The following is a 20,478-nucleotide window of genomic DNA, read 5'->3' on the forward strand; positions in this document are numbered from 1 at the left end:
TGTCCCAAGTTATGTTCTTGGTCACGTACGTTTTGTTGAGGTTTATTTGGGAAATTAAAAAACAACATTCTTCTGGTAGAGAAAGGCACCTCGCGTCATCATGCTTGCGCAAATGCCCTGTGGTCCGTTACCCACTTGGACCAGTCAGTGTCTGACGCTGGCAAGGACCGTCGGGCCTTCCGTGGGGCAACTGTAGTTTCTCCTTCTCCCTCTAGATGGCAGAATTCCCTCTGGAGCCAATGCTGTGCAAAATGCTGATCATGTCCGTGCATCTCGGCTGCAGTGAGGAGATGCTGACCATCGTATCCATGCTGTCTGTGCAGAATGTCTTCTACAGGCCCAAGGTAGGGAGTGCAGACTCACATTCAGGGAGGGGTGCAGCAAAGTTGGGTAAAATCCGCCTGTCGCCACTGCAGTGATTAATGTGGACGCTTGACAGGGTCACGTGGGACTCCCCGGAACTGCTGGGCGATTACTTAGTAGCTGTTGGGCAGAGAGTGACCCTCCGTCCCACTTCTTGGCAGGACAAACAAGCCCTTGCAGATCAAAAGAAAGCTAAATTCCACCAGACTGAAGGGGACCACCTCACCCTGCTGGCCGTGTACAACTCCTGGAAGAACAACAAGTTCTCGAACCCCTGGTGCTATGAGAACTTCATCCAGGCCCGTTCGCTGCGCCGGGCCCAGGATATCCGCAAGCAGATGCTGGGCATAATGGACAGGTAATGCCTGCTGGCCTCACCCCATGTTTGCGTCCGGCCTGCCTGCCTGTCACGTCTGTTCATCTCTGCGTGTGCCTGAGAGAAGTTAAGGCTCCTCACGTAGGCTTTTCCCTCCAGCCTCTCTGTCTCTGTTACACCCTCCCCAGGCAAGGGAGCCACTGCAAATCACTTCAGGACATCCCTAAGAGGTTGACTTATTGGTTGTTGAAAAATGCTTCGGTTAGAAGCATCTGGGACATTATGGGTAGAGTTGAATAAACTCTCTGGCTCTTTCTGCATCCGTCTTACCCACCTTGGAGCTGCACTTTGGTACCTCTTCCAGACGGGAACCCCAGACTTGGGGACCTCTGGTGGGGCTGTCAGGCACCACCAGTCTGGAAGATGGGAGAACCTCTGAATGCAGGGTAGTCTCACATCTGTGTCTTCTCTTGCTCTGTCCCCCTGCTAGACACAAGCTGGATGTGGTCTCCTGTGGCAAGTCCACAGTCCGAGTACAGAAGGCCATCTGCAGTGGATTCTTCCGGAATGCTGCCAAGAAAGACCCGCAGGAAGGCTACCGGACACTGATTGACCAGCAGGTGGTCTACATCCACCCTTCCAGTGCTCTCTTCAATAGGCAGCCGGAATGGTAGGTGGCCAGGGCCAGGGCCAGGATCTGGTGGCAGTTGTGAACAGAAAGGACCTGTAATTCCACTGCCATTTTGCATGTAGGTGTTCACCCAGCTCATCACATTTCCTTCTAACATTGCTCCTGTTTCTAGAACAGGGGAAGCCTGAAGTAGGCACGATATCAGACCCACATGAGAGAAATAAAACCATAGGGGTGAGAACCAAGGGGGATTTTAGAGATCGCCTAGCGAGATGGTGTAAACAAGTTTTTTTATGTAACATTTAAAAAAAAAATTGGACCCTTACCCACCCTAGTATCAAACCGATAGGAAACCGTGGTGCTGCCACGCAGGGAGGGTTGGAGGTGCAGAGCCTTGCTGCGCGGCCTTTGCCAGCTCCCGTGGCAGCCTCTGAGGCTCCTGCCTCAGGGCCCCAGGGCAGAGCCTGTGAAGACAGCCTGAGAAGCCCTCCCCTTGTGCTCCACAGAGCTGGAAACCGGGTCCAGGGATGTGACTGGCTTCATGTCACTTAACCAGTTAGGACCAGAGCCAGGACTAGAGCGCCTCCTGACAGCTTTCTCATAGTTAGAGGTGTTCAGGCTCCTCAGTATTGGGACGTCGCTGTCATAAACAGACGCCGCAGTCTTCTGAGGGGTCAGGCAGGGTAAGAGGGTAAAATGCAAGCTCAGCTGAGGCCCCCCAGGGACCACAGTGCTGGAGTGGAGCCTGCATGGGAGGCCTGAGCCGATCTCTGTCCCCTGCACAGGGTGGTGTACCATGAGCTGGTGCTGACCACAAAGGAGTACATGCGTGAGGTCACCACCATCGACCCCCGGTGGCTTGTGGAGTTCGCTCCTGCCTTCTTCAAGGTCTCTGACCCGACCAAGCTAAGCAAGCAGAAGAAGCAGCAGCGCCTTGAACCCTTGTACAACCGCTACGAGGAGCCCAATGCTTGGAGAATATCCCGGGCCTTCCGGCGGCGCTGAGAGGCAAGCCTTCTCTGTAGGCCTCTCCTGCAGCACTGGCCCAGGGCTTGGGCTCCCTTCGATTGATGAAAAGCTGGTCCTGAGGATACAGCTCTCTGGTGACTGAGTAGCTCCACTGGGCCTTTTCTAACCTGGACTCTTATTTCTTCCCTGGTGGTAAAAGTAGAAACAGGGATTTACGCCTGGTTTGACCAGAGCCCCCAGCACTGACCAAGCTGACCACCTCACGGCACTGTGGCCAGCTGGGGCTCGCAGCCAGTGGAGGAGCACATGGCATCATTTCTGCAAAATGGGCAACTCGTGGAACCCTAGGATGGGACAATGGAATTGCGGGCACCTGACCCCCAGACGCAGCCAGGGCCCGGACACCTGAGCCGGGACTCTGGAGGAAGGAGCCATGGAGCTCACTGACGGTCTCGGCCCGGCTCCCTGCCCCTACCCAGCCCCTGTGCTTTTGCTTCGCCTCCTGGAAATATTTATTTTAAGGAAACATAAATGGTTTTCCGTGGCTGTTTCTTTCAGCTAAAAGGTTAGGCTATCGGCCTGGGCTTGAGGTGGGGAGATTTGTGGCCTTGGCGCACGTAGCTGAGAGTCCCCTGTAACCAGAGCTTGGAGCCTCTTTGGGCTTAGAGGTGACGCACAGCCCAAGCCTGCAGTCGTGTCTCTGGACACCCACGCGGGAGCCCAGCGCGACTGCACGTGGTCCCGTGATGAACCACATCCACTGCCCCGGCCTGGGCGCCCGAGTGGTTACAGACGGCAGAATGTGGCACACAAGAAGCTCTCCCTGGCTCCCTCTGCATGCCACGTGGTGTGCAGCGTGTCCTTTTTCCTTTTGAAACTTGCAAGGGACGTCACCACTTTTGTTTTTATTCCCCCTCCCCCAGGTCCTCCATGGGCTTTAACAAAGGGTTTTTATGGTCAAAGCCTTTTGTTCCCCCCCCCCCAGCCCCCAACAGAAAGCCCACAGAGCCCCTCTCTGAGCCAGTGTGCTCTTGCCCAGTGGGTTCCTTGTAGCATTTGCTTGGGGAATGGCCACCTCCCAGTGCCCTTCTCCCAGCTCCTGGGGAAGCTCTTGACTTGGAAGCACATCCTGCAGATGCTGCTGGACCAGGTTGTGGAGGTTCTGAAAGCTGATCTGGATGCGGAGCTTGTAGAGAAGCCCCCCGGGGGGAGGTGGACACGTCGTATAGAACTACTGAGTTGTACCCCAGATGCTAGCTTTATGACATTGTAGGATGTGAAGGAACATAGGCTCTCGCTGAGCTGCAAACTGACCACCTTAAAAACCACTGAGGGAGAATCTGGCAGAAAGGAGTGCAGGCCAGGGAGGCTGCTGCCTGAGGTCCTGGCCCCTTCCTTGAGCTGAGCGAGCGCCTCCGGTTCTGTTTGCACCTCGGGAAGCCCCACCGGGGCACGGGATCTTTGTGTGTTCACCCTAAGGCCTTATGGGGAGAGATAGGCAGGGGTCTAGAGAGGAGGAGGCTGGGAGCAAAGCAGGGGCTGGGCGCCCAGCTCCCCAGTGTCCAAGAACCCCAGGCTTGGCAGCCTGCCTGCCCCCGCTGAGTGCCCAGTGCCAAAGACATTGGCACCTAGGGGATGGTTGTACACCTGGGGGCAGGGCGGGGAGGTTTCAGATCGAAGCTGAGGTTGAGGACACGTTTAACAGGCAAAGGGGAGACGCAGCAGGGCTAGTCATCTTTTGTGGGTTAGGTGAGCAAAGGACGCTGGCTCTGTGGGTGTTCCTTAAACATCTATGCCAAGAGCTGGGATCACCTCTCTGTCAAGCTGGCTGAGGTCTGACCTTCGGGACTGTCCCATCAGAAAATAGCATTGCTGAGTCCCCTCTGGGCGAGAAAGGGGCCAGACTGGGAAGGAGGCCTTGCTTGCTGCTACCACACAATGGGGCCCTTGTTTCTCCTCCTTGAAACCATATTTCCCGAGATTGAGTGACAGCCCAGGAAGGGATGTGGGTCTCCTGTGGAGAGCTGGAATCTTCTAGGCCATTCACCCTACCCCGCAGGGGCCTCACTCAGGGGTTTCCTGCCCCTGTGCACGTGCTGAGTCTGTGCTTGTGTATGGGGTGGGAGGGACTGTCCCCGTGGGGCTCTGTAAACCCCGCTGCTGGGTCAGGCTCCTGGGTCCACGCTTCACGTGAACTCCATGCAGTCCGGAGCTTGATTCCCCCTGGCGGTTGCTAGAAGCGGCCTCCTCCAAGCAGTGGCCCTCCAAGATCAAGGATTTGAACAAGGAGCTGTGAGGGGTCCCTTGTTAATAAACACCTGAGGGTAGAGGCCACATGTCTCAGCTGTGGAAACCGTTTCTCACCCAAATCTGTCACTCCTGTACGCGTGCTCAGGACCTCAGGGTTTTCGTGGGCTTCTACAGCTTCCCACCATGATAGGCTTTAATGTGGAATTAAACTATGTGTATCTTTTTAAAAAACATGTATATTTTTTAAAACTTGTGTTTCATTAAAACAATTTTTAAAAATATTTATTTTGAGAGAGACAGAGTATGGGTGGAGAGGGGCAGAGAGACGGGGAGACATGGACTCTGAAGCAGGCTCCAGGCTCTGAGCTGTCAGAGCCCTACACGGGGCTCGAACTCACAAACCGTGAGATCATGACCTGAGCGGGTAGGTGGGATGCCTAACTGAGCCACTCAGGTGCCCGAAAACTTGTATTTTAAAAGTTTCTGTTCCCTTGCTCTAAATTATAAACATCTAAAGTTGATGTTTGCAGTTTCTAGGAAAACAGTAACGTTGCTTTTTATTTGTGCATCGTGGCTGACCAGCACCCCTTCCTTCGAGGGCTCAGGGGCTGGGGGGACCCAAGCTGTTCAAGCCTTAAGGAGGGCTGGGCCAGCACAGCCTCAGGGCTGCAGTCGTGGTTTATCTGAAGAGTACATTTTCACCAGCGCCTGGTTCTTGGGAAGCCGTTTCCGCAGGGCCTGGGTCTAGAACCTTTCACTCTGCCCCTTGCACCCGGACTCTGCTTCCTCTCTGGGTGTTACCGCTTTCTCAGCCTTGCCTTCCCCACATGCCCACGGGGAACGGCCCCAGGACTCTGGGCAAGGAGCACCTGTGTTCTGTTCCCCTTCCCCTAAAGATCTTGTGTCTTTTCCTTCACAGGCCAGAACGCTAGGGCCTCTCCCTACACCCTCTGGCCTGCATGCCTTTCTTCTCTCCCCATTCTCCAGACCCTCTCCGTACAAAGTCTTGTCTCCAGCTTCTGCGAAAACAAACCTGTAGCCACTGCAGGAGGGCGGGACAGTTGGGGTGTAGACATGGGTAGCATGGTCAGGAGAGCAGCATCATAGAACCCATAGGCCAAAACCTTCCTATCTGGCCTCTGCCCCGGGCAGGGAGATGCCTGGTGGCCAGGGGTTACCACGCCAGATTATAAAAGTGCCCTTCAACCATTACTTCCAGGACCCTGATGTAATAATCGTGGGAGGAGGAAAAAACAGGTGTATCACTGAGCCCATTTTTCAGAGGGAAAAGTTAGAGGTGAACGGTCTTCCCCTGGACCCATAAGGGGAAGCTACGTGTCCGGGCCAGGCCCCAAACTCGGGTTGTCTACCCCAAAGCTGGAGCTCTTTGCAACGCTAGTTCTTCTCCCCTGGCAGCAAAGAGGACACGGGATGACTCAGTAAGGAGAGGCAGGGGCCTTTATTGGGGTCAGGCAGACGTGGTGGAGGCAGAGGTGGGGGTGGAATCCCAGGCCGGGGCCTAGGCAAAGGCAGAGAAGAGGCAACGGGGGGCCTAGGAGCAGGAACCCAGCCCACCCTGCCTCCACCCTGCAGCCCCTCCCCCACCCCAGGTTCCTTACTCCAGCCTCCCCCTGCCTCTGGGAACACAGAGCACCAAGAATGGACAAGCAGGGCCCTCCAGGGCCACAGCTTGGAGCGGAGTGCAGGATCCAGGCTTCCGTCCGCCCCCCTGTGGGAGCTCTCGGGAGCTCCGTGCACCCCTCTCCACCAGGATAAAGTGGGGATGCTCCTTCTATCCCCCAGAACAGAGCAAACCCTTTTCTCTGCGATGGGGGGGAGGGGTGGGGCTTGGGCCTCTATGTAGGACCCGGGAAGAGGCTGGAGGGGACACCTCCAAAGGAGCTTCTAGACCCCACCTTTGCCTTGCAGGGTGTCAGCTTTTCCTGCCCATCAACTCTGACGAGCGGCTCAGAGTCTGGGCAAGGGGCAGCGGGGATCTGCTCCAAAGACATCTGCGGGTTTCAGTGAGGGTTTCCCCAACACCAAACTCATCGATATGTACACAGGGCAGCCCCCACCGGCCGCAGGGGGGCAGCGGGCAGGGCTAGTAAGAGTAGCCACCCTTAGGGCCAAAGGGCTGGGCAGGACCAGCCAGCTCTGGGAGGTAGGCAGGGCTCTCGTCCAAGTGGGACAAAGGGACTGTGTCCTCCTCACTGACTGGCCGGTCAAACTCGGCCTTGAGAGCTGGACGCTGATTGTCCGGGAAGGCCAGGGAGAAGAGGGCTTCGGGCTCACACACGAACTTGTACACATAGCGCTCGCCAGCCACCTGTGGGAAGAGAGGGGCTGGGTCGGTCTAGCGCTCCCTCCAGATCAGCGTGTGGGGTGTGGGGTCGCAGCCCTGCACCTGCACATGCCCCGCAGACACGTGCGTGGGGCACACCCCTCTCCCATGCCTGCCCCTCTGAGAAGCCAACTCCCCGCATAGCTCATGTTCTCCAGTCTCAATGTCTCCACGCTTCGGGCTTTTTGCTTCCTGGTTAGCACTTTTTTGGGAGAGGGAAACCTTGTCCACTCTTTCTCATTCCCTCCGACCAGTTCGTCACCTGCTCCCACAAACTTGCTGAGAAATGCTCCCCTACCCCCATCACCTTCCCACTACTACTGCCCCTCAGCCTCTCAGCCCTGGGTCCCGGGCCCCTCACCTTCTGCATGATGCCTTTTTCATAGTAGTATCGGAGCGAGCGGCTAAGTTTGTCATAATTCATGGCTGGCCGGTTCTTCTGGATGCCCCAGAGCCTGGCAACCTGGGGACAACGGGACAGAGGTTTGGGATGGTAGTGCTGGCTCAGCAGACAAAAACGGGGGGCAGGTGGGAGGGAGCACCTGAGATTCTTAGAGCAAAACTGTAAGCTGGCCCAGAAGACCAAGCAGCAGCCCAGAGACGTAAGTTTGACAAGAATCCAGGTCGGGTGAGGTATGTGCCACATCCCCAGATCCCATTATCTCCAGACATGTTGGGAGGAGAGGAGGGGACATCGGGGGCCCCACCTCCTCAGGCTCTATTAGTTTGAACTCCATCCCCCGGCCAGTCCAGGCGATGAAGTGGGCATTCGTCGGGTCATCCAACAGGGCCACCAGGAATTGCCACAGTTGCAAGGCGCCCCGGCGCTGGTAGGGTGGTCCCTCTCGGAACGCTCCGACCCCTTCCTGCTTGATGTCTCCTGGGGAACACGGAAAGCAGGTGTCAGGTGTGCTCCCCCAAGTAACTCCTTCTCCCCTCTCCAGCGGTGCTGATTCTCGGGGGGGGGGGGACACAGAAGTCATGGGTAAGACCCCTGACCCTTTCATAAAGTCACTTCTCTGACCTTCAAATTTCTCAGGGACAACGCAGACATCATCTGGGAATGGTCGCAGAGGTTTCTCATAGCCATAACCTTGAGGAGAAAGTTGGGGGTCACTCAGATCTAGGGGACTCACTGATATGAGCCTCCAGAGAGATCAGAGGCACTCCTGCACAGGAGCCCCTCCTCCAGCTCGGAGGGCTTGGCAGAGAGGAGGGGACTGCCTTACCCATGGCCCCGTCACCTGGAGAGTGCCCGGAGAAACCCTCTGTGTGAAGGTACATTGATGTGCACCCAGGGACATCTGGGAGGGAAGGAGAGAAGACAGGGTGATGTTACAGGTGGCTGCGGTGGGGGCAGCAGTCCTACCCACATTCGAGAACTTCCTTCTGCCAGCCTGCATTCCGGTTCTTTTCCCAGCTGCCTGCCAACCACCAAATCCCAAGGCAAGTTCACCCAGAGGGAGCGCAAGGCTTGAGCCTCTCAGCTTGAAGTCTGGGCCAGAGGGCATGGCCGGCAGCAGCTGGGCCGGGCAAACTGTTGCACAAGGCCCAAGATTCCAGGGAACAGCTGTTTCCTGTGAGTTTAGGGGGAGGAGGGTGGGGAAGGATGAACCTCCGGGGAAAGGGTTCAGTGTCCATGCCTAAGACTCCCTTGGAATGGGCTAACCTCCGGTCAGCAGGTTGGGTTCCTAGCTGTGTGTGTGTGTGTGTGTGTTTAGGGAGGGAGGAAAGGGAGGATGGGGACTGGGGAAAGACCAGCAGGTAGGTAGAGAAGGAGAGAGGGAGAGAGGGAGGGAGGAGAGCGAGAGCACGCCAGAATATATCTGTATCTGGGCATGAGGCAGTGGGCACTGGGTCGTGTTTTTGCATTTCTGACAGCAGAGCACATTCACTCCCATTTCATTCCACACCCCAGGATGGAAATATCCCTACTCCACCTGGAGGCGGTGGTGTGAAGCCGCGGTTCAAGTCCCAGCCCCTTCCTGCCCTCCCCCCTCCACTCCCACCTATGAAAGGGATGGTGAAACCCGACACCTCCGGGAGGAGGCGGGAGGGTGGGCTCATTCATGCCTCCATTTTGTGAATGGAATTCCTGACTCCATTGAGAGGAAGCTGAAGGGGGAGGGGCAGGAGTTCAAGGGCATGTAACCAGATCTCCTCCGGTCTACATCCTTTGAAGGTCAGCAGCCAGAGCGTTTCCCTCCTCCTTCCTCCACCTCACTGCCAGGCGAGACTCAGCTAAAGCCCCAGGTTTGAGGAGAGGCGCGCCTTTCTGGTTCTCACTGGGGCAGNAAGTCCGTCTGCTCCTGTTTGATCACCACCCCCGCCCCTGGGTACCTGTGCCCGCCGACGCCACCCTGGCCCACTGGCGGCTGGCCGGCCTGTTCATACAGGGGGTCAAGGTATTCCTGCTTGAAGCTCTGCTGGGGGTAGGGTGGGCAGGGCTCCCACAGCTGCTGTGNTGGACATCAAGAAAAGGGAAATTCGAAAGCTCTAGCCAGCTCTGAGCCTACTCTAATCTCAGCATTTATTTTTCTCAATGAATTCCAATTTGGGAGATGACAACAGTGTAACAGAAACCAAGATTTTCTGGGTCCCTCCTAAATGAGAATGGCCCTCCCTTGGGACTTGAGGCTTTGAATTCTAGCTGTTGTTTGAATTCAACCTGGCTGAGGGTATCTCACCCCTCTCCACAGCCAGGAGGAACTAGCAGTCCTACTTGGGTACCCAGCTCTATCACCCTGGAGGCCGGCACAGTCACCCCGGGCTCCACTTGGGAACGCAGAGCTTGGCTAGCTGCGGTTCGTGAATATGTTTAAGCTTCTGTGGGGGCTGGGACATCCTATCCATCTGTGTCCTCCAGCTCCACACGCTCAGGCTGCCGGCCCAGCACTTGGGTCTCACAGGGAGCTCGGTAAGGTAATTATAACCTCAAACACTTGCTGAAGAGGAACAGGAAGAAATGCCTCAACTTTCCCAGGAAGTCACAAGCTGCCTGAGGGCAAGGACTTGCAGCCCACTTATCTTTTATCTGAATACAAATTTACTGACTGGAAAATGACAATTGTTTTGAATCTCTGAAAAAAAAAAAAAACACGAGTGGTTGGGTGGGTTGGATGTAGGCACTGGTAAACAGGCGGGAGGGGGGGCACTGGGGAGACATTCTGGGTTTAATGGAACTGTCCATGTGAGCACGTGCCACCCTTGCCGGCAATCTCCCCCCAAACTCCTCTCCCCCCCTCCCAGGGAGCACTTCTTACCCGAGTCGTAGGCGAAGTCCGTCTGCTCCTGTTTGATCACCACCCCCGCCCCTGGGTACCTGTGCCCGCCGACGCCACCCTGGCCCACTGGCGGCTGGCNGGGGCACCGGGGGCGGGGGACTTGATGGCGATTTGTCTAGGGGGGTCATAGGCACTGGAGTTGAGGGGGAGATGGGGGTGAGGGGGCAGAGAAGCTGGGCGAGCATCTTTGAACCCTTTATCCCCGGGGAAGTGAGTCACAGGGATCAGGGGAGGAGGATGAGTAGAGGGTGCTGGGGAAGGCCCGGCATGCGCGACCCCCCCAAGCGAACTCTTTTTTCTCCTTTTGTGAATCCTGAGAAGGCCTCTCCCCTGGGTGGGCCGGTGGCTTCCTCCAATGGAAGGGCTCAGCCCAGGCCTTAACACACACCCCTTGAGTGCCCTGCTGTGTGCTTCCTCCCGACAACTCAAGAGGAAATCCTGAGCCCTGGGGCTCCTGGACGGGGGCTCAGCAATCCTTTCTGTGGTCTATGTTGCAGTTGTTTGCTGCCTTTCGCCCTCCCTCCTCCATCCCTGGCCTTCACCAGGGCAGGGCTGGGGCTCACCTGGAATAAAGGCACTGCTCGCCATGGTGGTAGGGGAGTGGCGGCTTCCTGCTGCAGGACAGGGCCGGGTCTGTGCGGGGACTCTGGGGCTCCTTCTTGATCCTGGTGGGGGGGCTGTGGAAAGCTACTGCAGGGGTAGGGGGTGGGAGGGGCAGCACAAGGCCAGAGAGGGTTACAGAAGAGGCCAGCACAGAGCTCCCGACACCTCTGCTCTTTGAGGGCCAGCTGGGTGACCCGCACAGGCTCAACCCCTCTCTGGGTCTCAGTTTTCAGAGATTCACGGTCAGACAGTTTTAAGGACAGTTTGGCTATTGACACCATGTCTAGTTTTATACATTGGGCTGAAGTCCAATACTAACCAAAGAAACTGAAAAAAAAAAAAATTGTCCAAAATCCAACACTTAATACAACCCCACCCCCCAAAAAACACCTTTGTAGGACTGAACACCTCCAACCTAGGGCCTGTGGTTTGCCTGAGTGCCCTGGAAAATTCCAAGGGAGAGAAATGTTTTCTTATTTGGTGCTATAAAGAATCTTTCTTTTTTCTGGTTGAGGTTGGATATTAGCCCACTTGCATGTCAGCTGCCTAACATTAAACACATGGTCCTCATTCTCCGGGAAGAACGCTGATCTCTCCTGTGGCCCCTGCTGGGTCTGCAAACCCCAGGCACCAGGCTGAGAAGTCTGCGAACCAGATTTGGTTCCCAGTCTGCGAGTGTGAGGGTCCGTCTTCCTGCGTGGAGCCTGTGGCTGACTGTTCTGTTATCTGCTGTTTTCCATTATATGTGCCCTATTTCATTTTATTGAAGACAGTCGAGAAACGGAATACCCGACAGTAAAGCAGGGCTTCTCGACAGTGCACTAGTGACCTTTGGGCCAGATAATTTTTGTTGCGGGGGGCCGTCCTGAGCACTGTAGGGTGTTTACTAGCATCTCTGGCCTCTCTACCAACTAGATGCCCGTATGGACGTTGCCCCGTGTCTCCTCGGGAGGCAAAATTGCTCCTGGGCGTATGAAAGTAAGGAAGGAAGGTAGAACGGGGCCCTGCTGGACTGCTCCAAGCCCCTCATTCCGGAAACCAGGAAATGGAGGATCAGAGGGGTGAAGTATCTGTTCGCAGATCACACAGCTAGCTGGGCTGGAGCAAGCCCCGATTTGGACCAAGGTCCTCATCTCCCAGTTACTGTCTTGGGTCTTGGAGTCCAAACCCAAGAATGGGGAGCCCTGTTCTCCCTTTTCTTTAGGAGGGAACAAGTTAATCTTTTGTGATTCTCTATCCCAGTGACTCATTTCCTGCCCTCCTCCCCACTCCCTTGACCCAGGGCCCTCCACTCACAGTTTTCTGAATGGAAATCAGGAACAAACTGCTCATCACTGTCTGGTACCTGGGCTGCAGAGAGAGGTCAGAGGTGAGTCTGGGTAGGGGGGCCCCCATGGGACCCCCCATTATTATTGCAGGGAGACACCATTATTGCAGCCTTGCAGATTAGCACCAGCCCAAGGGGAAAAGAGCCTTTCTAGGACTGAAGGCAACTCCACCCCAGGTCCTAGTGCCCTCCATCTTTAAGCTCCATTAAGACCCTGGAAGGAAGGCTGCACGGTTCAAGAACCTGTCTGAGCAGATTCCAGAGTCTTCCTAGGTGCTTTGTATTTATTCCCTCCATTTTCCTGAAGTGAAGGCAGCCCTGCCCCTCTCCGAGCTTCCAGCAGTCACACCTGGGAGCGGCAGGCATTGCATGGACATCCTAATGGACCTGGAGTAACATGGGGAGATTCTGAATCTGGGCTGGGCCCAGGAATCTGTGTTTTATACAACCTCCTGGCTGAAATCTAGAACCTGGGAAAGAAGATGGAATAGAGGAAAGGAGGTGGTTCAAGAGAGGTGCATAGGACAGTGGGAGAGGAAGTGGCTCAGGTCACCCAGCCTCATGTCTTCGGCGGGCAGCTAGGAGAGAGAGAAAGGTTTGGAGGTTGGAGAAGCCCTCCCAGGGTGCCAGCGTGGGCGGAGCTGGGGTTGGGGATTAGGCAGCAATAGAACAGCAGTTCACCCATGACCTTCAACCTGGATATTCCAGCTTTAATTTCTAGTTCTTACCCTGGCCTCTCCAACACCTTCAGGTGGGAATATAGCAGGGTCCCTCCCTCAAGAATAGTCAGAGCAGAAACGGGAAGGGGTGACACCAAGAACTTCCAGAGAGTGGCTCGAAGGCGAGGTGGTGGTGGCAGCCAAGGAGATTGCTGGTCAGAGTGGACAAGGTGGAAACTGATGGACAAAACAGCCAGATGGAGAGCGGCTGGGAAGGGCGAAGGGCAGGAGATGGCTGGAGAATACCTCCACTTCCAGCTCTGCACACCTCCCCTCCCCTCCCCGCCTCTTCGGCTTCCCCAGCACCAGAGGCGCCATTGTGTCCTCCTGGGATTCCAGCCAGAGCCTCTATATTAGAACTCCCTGTTTCCGTGCTCACCTCCTAGAGCAGGTGGTTCTCCACACAGCTGTCAGAGTGGTCTTTTCTGCAGTAGAAGGCCCCTCCCTTCTCTCCTTGCTTAAAGCACGAACCCCAAATTCTTCCTCCCAGTGGCCTCTGAGGCCCCGCCTGGTCAGGCCTCCTTACCCCTCCGACTGCCTCTCCTTGTCTCCAGAGCTCTTGATTCCACTTCCCCAAACCTTTGCCTGCCCGTTTTCTTCCTGGTCACTGAAGTCTTCGCTCACTTTGTCACTTCCTCAGTTGCCTTCTCTGACCACCCACGCCGGAAGTGGTCCCTCTCGGCTCCACTTGTTTATTTTTGCCTTAGCACGTACGGTTATCTGGACACATCATCTTAATTTATTTGCCTCTCTTTAATTCATTTATGTTTATGTGTTTGTTTTCTACCTTCTCTACCTGAAAGTGGGGCTCCCTGAGAGCAGGGGCTTGCTCTAGCTGTCTTCATGATTTCCCAGCATCCGGAAAACGGGGTCTGGCTAAGAACAGACACTCAATGCTTTATTTGTTGACTATGTGAATAAATATACCTCGATCCCATCCCCAGGCTGGTGGGAGCCGGCACTGTGGACTTGGGATCAAGAGTAGCAAAGATCCTAGTCAATCAGCTCTTCCCTCTCCCTGAGAGCTTTCCCCTACCCCCAGACGGGACAACTTTAATAGAGGCGGGTCCTCCCTCCAGAGAGAGCACATCTCACAAGGGATGCTTTAGGCTGTGATCATTTGCTTGGCAGGAGGATATTTCAGCAGCTTGCTTTGAATATCAGACGCGCCAAGTACTTTATGTTTATAGATAGTTGACGTCTTGACAGAGGGATTGGTCTGAGGGGTTTAAGAATCAGAAGTCACCAGCAGCTGGTGGCATCTGGGTGGCTCAGTCGGTTGAGGGTCCGACTTGGCCCAGGTCATGATCACATGTTTCATGAGTTCGAGCCCTGTGTCGGGCTCTGTGCTGACAGCTCAGAGCCTGGATCCTGCTTCAGATTCTGTGTCTCTCTCTCTCTCTCTCTGCCCCTCTCTGCTCATGCTCTGTCTCTCAAAAATAAGTAAACATTAAAAAAAAAAAAAAAGAAAGAAGCCACCAGCAGCTGAAGAACTCACGAGAAGTCAGCAGGAAACTATCCCGAAGTGATCAAATAAATGAGTAGGACACGAAGCCCCTTGGCAAAAACACACAGGCAGCGTGTATCTTTCAGAAGCACAGGTAAGGCACCAAACTGACCCAAATCAAGTATCTGCAGGGCATTATTAAAAGTACATATTCCTGGGGGCGCCTGTGTGGCTCAGTTGGTAGAGCACCCAACTCTTGACTTTGGCTCAGGTCAGGATCCCAGGGTTGTGGGATCAAACTCCGGTCTCCCCGCGGAGTGTAGAGCCTCCTTGAGATTCTCTCTCTCTCCCTCTGCCCATCATCCCTGCTCTATCTCAAATAAATACAATGAAGAAAAGAAAAAGAAGAGTTCACATTTCCGGGCCCCTGGCTGGCTCACTCGGTGGTGGAGCATGCAACTCTTGGTCTGGAGGTGGTGAGTTTGAGCCCCAGGTTGGGTGTAAAGTTTACTTAAACACATGCACATGCTCCCGGTCCCCACCCTGGAGAATCTAATTCCATAGGCAGGGGCTGAAGCCCAGGCATCTGTACTTTTAACAAGCGTCCCTTAAGAACAGGCAGGTTTGCGGGTGCCTCATGGTCGTGAGATCAAGCCCTTCTTTGAGTGTCTACACTGAGTGTGGAGCCTGCTTGAGATTCTCTCTCTCCCCCGACCCTCTGCCCCCCTTCCCTGCTCACACACACTCTCTCTCTCAAAAAAAAAAAAAAAGAAAAAAGAAAAAAAACAGAGCAAGGCAGGTTTGGGAAACGCTAGATAAAGGCTAGATAAAGCAAAACTTGCGCCAGTTCATCCCAGATGTGCCCTCAGGCCCAGCCACAAGCGACACCCCCAAAGTCAACAGGATGAGGGGTGATGTAGCAGGATAAGCAACATTCTCATCCCTGCTGCCTGGGCAAGGAGGGTCCCGAGGGCAGGGGAGGTGTAGAGCTTGGGGGAGGCTGACGCATTCTGGGCCCCCTCTGGGGCTTCATTAACTACCAGTTTCCATTGAGGTAATGGGCTGGGGGCATCTCCTGCTGGCGTCACAGGCGGGTCACAGACCAGTTCACGGGACTCTAGAGGCCCTAGGGGTCATCTTGCCNCCGGGGGAGGCCCCTCCCCCCAGCATACAGCCCCTCCCCCAAAAGAGATACCACCCTCTTCGGGGGCCAGGAGAAATCAGCCAAGGCAAAAATGGGCTGTGGTGTAAACCCCAGTCTCGGCCTGGCTCCTCCCCAGAACACTGGCTTCTCGAACCAAAGGGATAGGAGAGGGCCTCAATCAGAGACCGTCCACAAGGTTAGAAACAGGCACAGTAACCCCGAGCTCTGAGTTCCTGGAGAGCCGGAGAATTTCCAATTACACTGTTTGGTCTTGAGAGTATGCCATCTTATTTATTTGTTGACTTGGCTGAGTTTGGGCTGCCAAGCTGGTGTGCCAGGGTCTACCCCCAACTCCGTCCTGGCACTAAGGTGGAGTTTATCTGCCTGGGGACGTGGCAGATTACGGAGGGTATGGGAAAAGTGTCATGCTAGCATAATGCCCAGAGAGAGAGAATTTTAGGGATCTTCCCTCCAATATGGGGGTCAGTAGAAGAGAAGGGGCTTGGGAGCCTCCAGGCTGGGCTCCAAGAGAACCAGGTTAAAACAGCCCAGCAGCTTAAGCTCCCCCCAAGGTTAGCCAACTATCTATACCATATAAGTCCCGTCACCATCTCCCCTTCCTCGGGTGCAATCACAGGGTGAAGGGGCCTCTTTAGGGGTTCCAGAAGTGGGGGGAGGCATTCTCCAGGGCTTCTGCTCCACAGTGTCGCCACTGGCCTTGTCGCTCACCCTTTCCCCGCCCCCACCCCACCCCACCCCGGTAGCCTCTGTACTGGAAGGAACCAGTTCTCTATCTATGGAGGGACATTTGTCCCCAAGAGCCTTCTGGAAGGGGAGGAGACAGAAAGATGTAGAAGGAGGCATTGTAGCTAGGAAAAACTGGGGGATGGGATTAACCCCATCTTGCCCCACAGACATGCTGAGATACCAGCGTGCACACACACACCCTAATTCCTTTTACTCTATGGCAGCACGCGGGTGAAACACATCCTCCGTGCACACCCTTCACACACTAGGGTCTCTCTTTGGACTTGTAAAAATGATGGGGGAAAACCAAAGGGCAAAGGGACCGGAGAACTTGGAGGAAGATTCGGGAGTCGTAAACCTTCTGAAAAGGGGAGCACAGACCTACCCCTTTAAGAATCTCATAAAGGCTATGGATCTTCTCTTCCTAGAAAAATCCACATTGCTTTGTATATGGCGTACAGTAACAATTTTACACACCGTATCAGAGGGCTTAAGGACCCCCACAACCTACCCACACAGATGCTGCAAATCCACATACTACATTATAGACCCCAGCCTCATACAAAGGACATACATGACCCAGACTCAATGTTCCTTACTACCAGATAGAACAAAGTCATTGTCTCTGAGGGTTCCCGAAGGCTCCCGACAAGCCCAGAAAGGAACCTTCGACCAGCAGCAACACATTTTTTACCGTCACCAGACACAGCTTGGGCTCAGCCAGCCTGAAACCTAGGTTTCCCTACAGCAGTCTGATCCTCTCTCTAGCAACTCAACAGATACCAGGCGCCCCCAAAACAGACACACCCTCTTAGCCTTACTTCAATGCCACCCCCACCCGCAACTGTCTGGAAAAACCTCAAACCCAAAGATGCAAGCTGTCTCTACAGAGCTCCACTCACTCACCCCTAAATAAGCCCGGACGCCAGACTGAACCCACAACCACATCCTCGCCGACCCAACCTGGCACCCCCTGAATTCTTCACAGCCCCACCCACACTACTAGGACTCAATGCTTCTCTCCAAATTGGGGGCTGAAAAAAAATCAAACTTGCGAGGGGCTCCGGGCCCACTCCTCCTGATGCACCCCACCATTGGCAAGTTTCCAAAGAAGCAAGACCCCTCCCTACCCCCCAAAGCTCCCCCTGGGCTTTGGGAGTCACTGACCTGGTGGGAAGAGGCAGGAGAGGAGGCTGGGGTGGTGCTGAGATGGTGCAGGGGGACAAGGCCCCGGCAGCTGCATCAGTCTCCGCAGAGTGAGAAGGAGCGAGTGGCCTCAGCATCCCCCTCTCAGGCCTGGCCAGCCATCGCCAGCTGGGAGCCCGAGCTGCTCCCTCAGAAGGAAGGAGAGGGAACCAAGGAGATCCCCACCCCCACCTCCCCACCCACTGGATTGAATCGCACAGGGACTTCCAGGGCAGCAGCATGGAAACACACACACACACACACACACTCGCCCTCACGCAGACACATGCACCATCACTAGACCCCCACCGCCAAGGGGTGGGGCTTCCAAGGTTGAGTGAACGTTTTCCTTCCCTTCCCATTCCAGAACCAGGCACAAGTGGACCCGCTGCTGCCAAAATGCCAACCCCTAAGCCTAATCCTACATCACAGCCCTGGGAGCTGCCCACTGTGGCGAGCACACGGACCCTCCGATGACAGACAAGAAGCCTAGCAAAGCCAGACAGAAATCAGGCATTGGGGAAGGAAGTCTCTGAGAGACGGTGGAAACTGACACCCCTGTGTTCTTCAGCTCCAGCTCCGGAACCTCGGAAGGAGGATGGGCCGACTGGGAATACTCTGCCTATAACTCAGGGCTGGGCATACAAGGCTTGCAGTCAGAGAAGAGGTGTGGGACACCCCAGATCCCTCCAGCACCCGTGCAGCCTTTCGGCCACAAATTCTACAAAACGTCCTGAGTGTTTCCTCCATGCTAAATAGTCATTCCGCTAATACGCATATTAGTCAAGAAAGATAGTCTCACTCTAAAGGTCCAGTCAGGGGTCTTTCCCTTTTACCTCAAGCTTTTAAAGATGATTCCAGAGGAGCTGGGTTTGAGCTTAAAAAAAAAAAAAACACCAAAGATACCCAGGTGGAAGGATGGCGAGATCTTAAAGCAAAGCCCTTAGAAAGGGGTTCCCAGTGGGCAGTGGTATCTTGGTTTTCAGAGTGTTAAAATAAAAGGACCCTAAGATGGGGGTATTAACCCTTCCCTTTCAGAAACTGTCTAAACACCATAAGCCTTCACTACCTGCCACCCCACCAGCGACACCCTGAGGCCCCACCAAAACGCACCGGTGGATTCAAGCAGAAAACGCTCAGAACACACCTCCCCACCTGGAGAAGGCAGAGCTCCTGGCCCCTCCCCAGGCAGCTTGCAGCTAACCCCTCAGCGAACACCAGAGCCAACGCAGGGGGAATTTGCCTAGGGCAGAGGTATTCAGGAGAGAAGGAGGAGGGAGGATCACACGCCATCAGAATTACAATCAGGGCTGTTGGGGGGTGGGGGGAGGCTCTGGGCCCTCTCTGCCAAAGTGCTGCAAAAAAGAATTATTTAAACTTTTGTTGTGCTTTTGGCTCAGACAGTAAATTGTTTAGCACTGGGGGTTGGAAGAGGAGAAACTAAGGGGGGTGAAAACCAATGTTTTGGCTACTCCTGAACCCAGGTTACAAATGAATTGCTCTTTTTTCTTATTCTCCTGTCCCTTATCCACTCTCCCCAACCCCCACCCCCACCTCCAACACACCAACACACACCTTGGCCTGGTGTCTGCTGCCAAACAAACTTTGCAAATGAAAATTTCAACCAGGAAAACGGGCCTGGGGCCAAGTTCCATTCAAATAAGCAAATACCCCACACAATGGTCTGATTCATCCCCAGGCCTAGTTACACAAGCCTGGCTCAGGGCAGAGAAAATAAATATCAATATAAGTGTCCACACTGGCTGCTGGGGAGAGCGGGGAGTAGGAACTGGGGGGTGGGGGCTTGGAGAGCTCCTTGAGGTAGGGAGAAGTGGGTTAGGTTGGAATACTAATTCCAGAGAATCCCTCACTCCAATAGAAAAAAGGTCACAAAACTACTCACCTTCAGCGAGCCACGTCTCCTGGAAGTGACTGAGATCCTGGAAGAGATCTGAGGGGTGAATAATGGAATTGGAGAAGGTGAGGTGATGGTGAGAGGGAGGGAGCCCTAGCCAGCTGGGTGGCCCTCCCCCCCTTGGTGGTAGGGGTCCTGGGTGACTCTTTTGGGGAACGAGGCGGGTGCTCTAGGATCGGCCCTCGGGGCGTGCGAGGTGGGGAGGGTCACAATTTGTCTCCCCGGCTCTTTACCTTCGGAGTCGGGTGGCGGCAGGGAGCCCGGGTCCATGAGCTTCCCCTGCGGGACCATCAGCGCTTCGCGCAAGCTCCCATTTCCGGGCGATTTCTGCGGGGAAGGGGAAGAATGCCCCCTAGTCACCCCGAGGCCGCTGGGTCTGGAGGGCGAGGATGGGGTCCCGGGGTGACACAGGGGCGGGTGAGCGCNCACCACTCCCCCTCCCGCCAAAGGAGGTCCCACCTGCTCCTGGGAGCTGGGCTCGGCGTTTCGGCTGCTTTCTGCAGCCCTGCTCTGCCCAAGCTCGGTTACATAAGACGTGTGTGTGTGTGTGTGTGTGTGTGTGTGTGTGTGCGCGCGCGCGCTCGCTCGCTCGCTCGCGGAGAAGCGGGCGAAGCGCTCACCATTCGCACGCCCACAACTCCCGCGCCCCCTCCAACCCGGAATCCCAGCGCCTCCCACCCTCTTGCCCTAGAAATCTGCGGAGGCGGCGGTTGGAGAGTGCAGCGTGTGTTGGAGACAAGGCGAGGAGTCACAGACGCTCTCCCTCCCTCCCCCTCCCGCAGCCTCACCTGAGGCCGGGGCGTCTGGGTTGGAGCCCCGGGGGGTCGAGAGCTTGCCCCGGGGCCGCACCGAGGGACGCGGGGCTAGGCCGGAGCGAGGCAGCCCCGGCCCTGGGTCCCCCGCGCACCCGCTTGTTTTCCGGGCGCCGCCGACAGTTGTGAGCCCGGGGGAGCCGCTGATTGGTGCATTTCCTTGGCCTCGGCCTCGGCTCTCTCTCCAACCCCCCACCCCACCCCGTTCCCTTTGTTTCATTGACTTTTGTGAATGAAACCCCAGGGCCGGGCACGCCCGCCAATCCGGAGACTCGCCCGGCCGAGCCGTGGGGGGCGGAGTTTCCCAGACGCGGGGGCCAATCAGGATGCAGGGGCTGGCTCCCGGCTTCATTCACCGCCAGGGCTCCCATTCATAAAAAAATAAACTCCTCAGCGGCGGAGTTCATTCATAAAGAGCTGAG

At 55.5% G+C, this 20,478-nt stretch overlaps 2 protein-coding genes across 2 annotated transcripts in view; one reads left to right on the forward strand and one right to left on the reverse strand.

Annotated features, from left to right (window-relative positions):
- Nucleotides 1–4,810, forward strand: part of DHX8 (DEAH-box helicase 8) — a 31,995-nt gene extending 27,185 nt beyond the window's left edge. Inside the window, exons 20-23 of the mRNA XM_077747703.1 lie at nucleotides 216–344; nucleotides 525–721; nucleotides 1,170–1,349; nucleotides 2,096–4,810. Of these exons, the coding sequence (XP_077603829.1) occupies nucleotides 216–344; nucleotides 525–721; nucleotides 1,170–1,349; nucleotides 2,096–2,315 (726 nt within the window). The 3' untranslated portion in view covers nucleotides 2,316–4,810. The remainder of the gene's footprint in view (nucleotides 1–215; nucleotides 345–524; nucleotides 722–1,169; nucleotides 1,350–2,095) is intronic.
- A 1,159-nt stretch (nucleotides 4,811–5,969) lies between these two features.
- Nucleotides 5,970–20,105, reverse strand: ETV4 (ETS variant transcription factor 4). Its single transcript, XM_077747759.1, is given in 12 exon segments — nucleotides 5,970–6,858; nucleotides 7,235–7,336; nucleotides 7,581–7,753; nucleotides 7,898–7,966; nucleotides 8,103–8,177; nucleotides 10,137–10,235; nucleotides 10,238–10,290; nucleotides 10,721–10,844; nucleotides 12,057–12,110; nucleotides 19,233–19,280; nucleotides 19,478–19,571; nucleotides 20,033–20,105. Coding segments are annotated over 11 exon segments (1,080 nt in total). The 5' UTR covers nucleotides 19,536–19,571; nucleotides 20,033–20,105; the 3' UTR covers nucleotides 5,970–6,633.
- Between the last annotated feature and the right edge of the window lie 373 nt (nucleotides 20,106–20,478).

The sequence above is a fragment of the Crocuta crocuta genome, unplaced genomic scaffold, assembly GCF_008692635.1.
Source record: "Crocuta crocuta isolate KB4526 unplaced genomic scaffold, BGI_CrCroc_1.0 scaffold289, whole genome shotgun sequence".
NCBI lineage: Eukaryota > Metazoa > Chordata > Mammalia > Carnivora > Hyaenidae > Crocuta > Crocuta crocuta.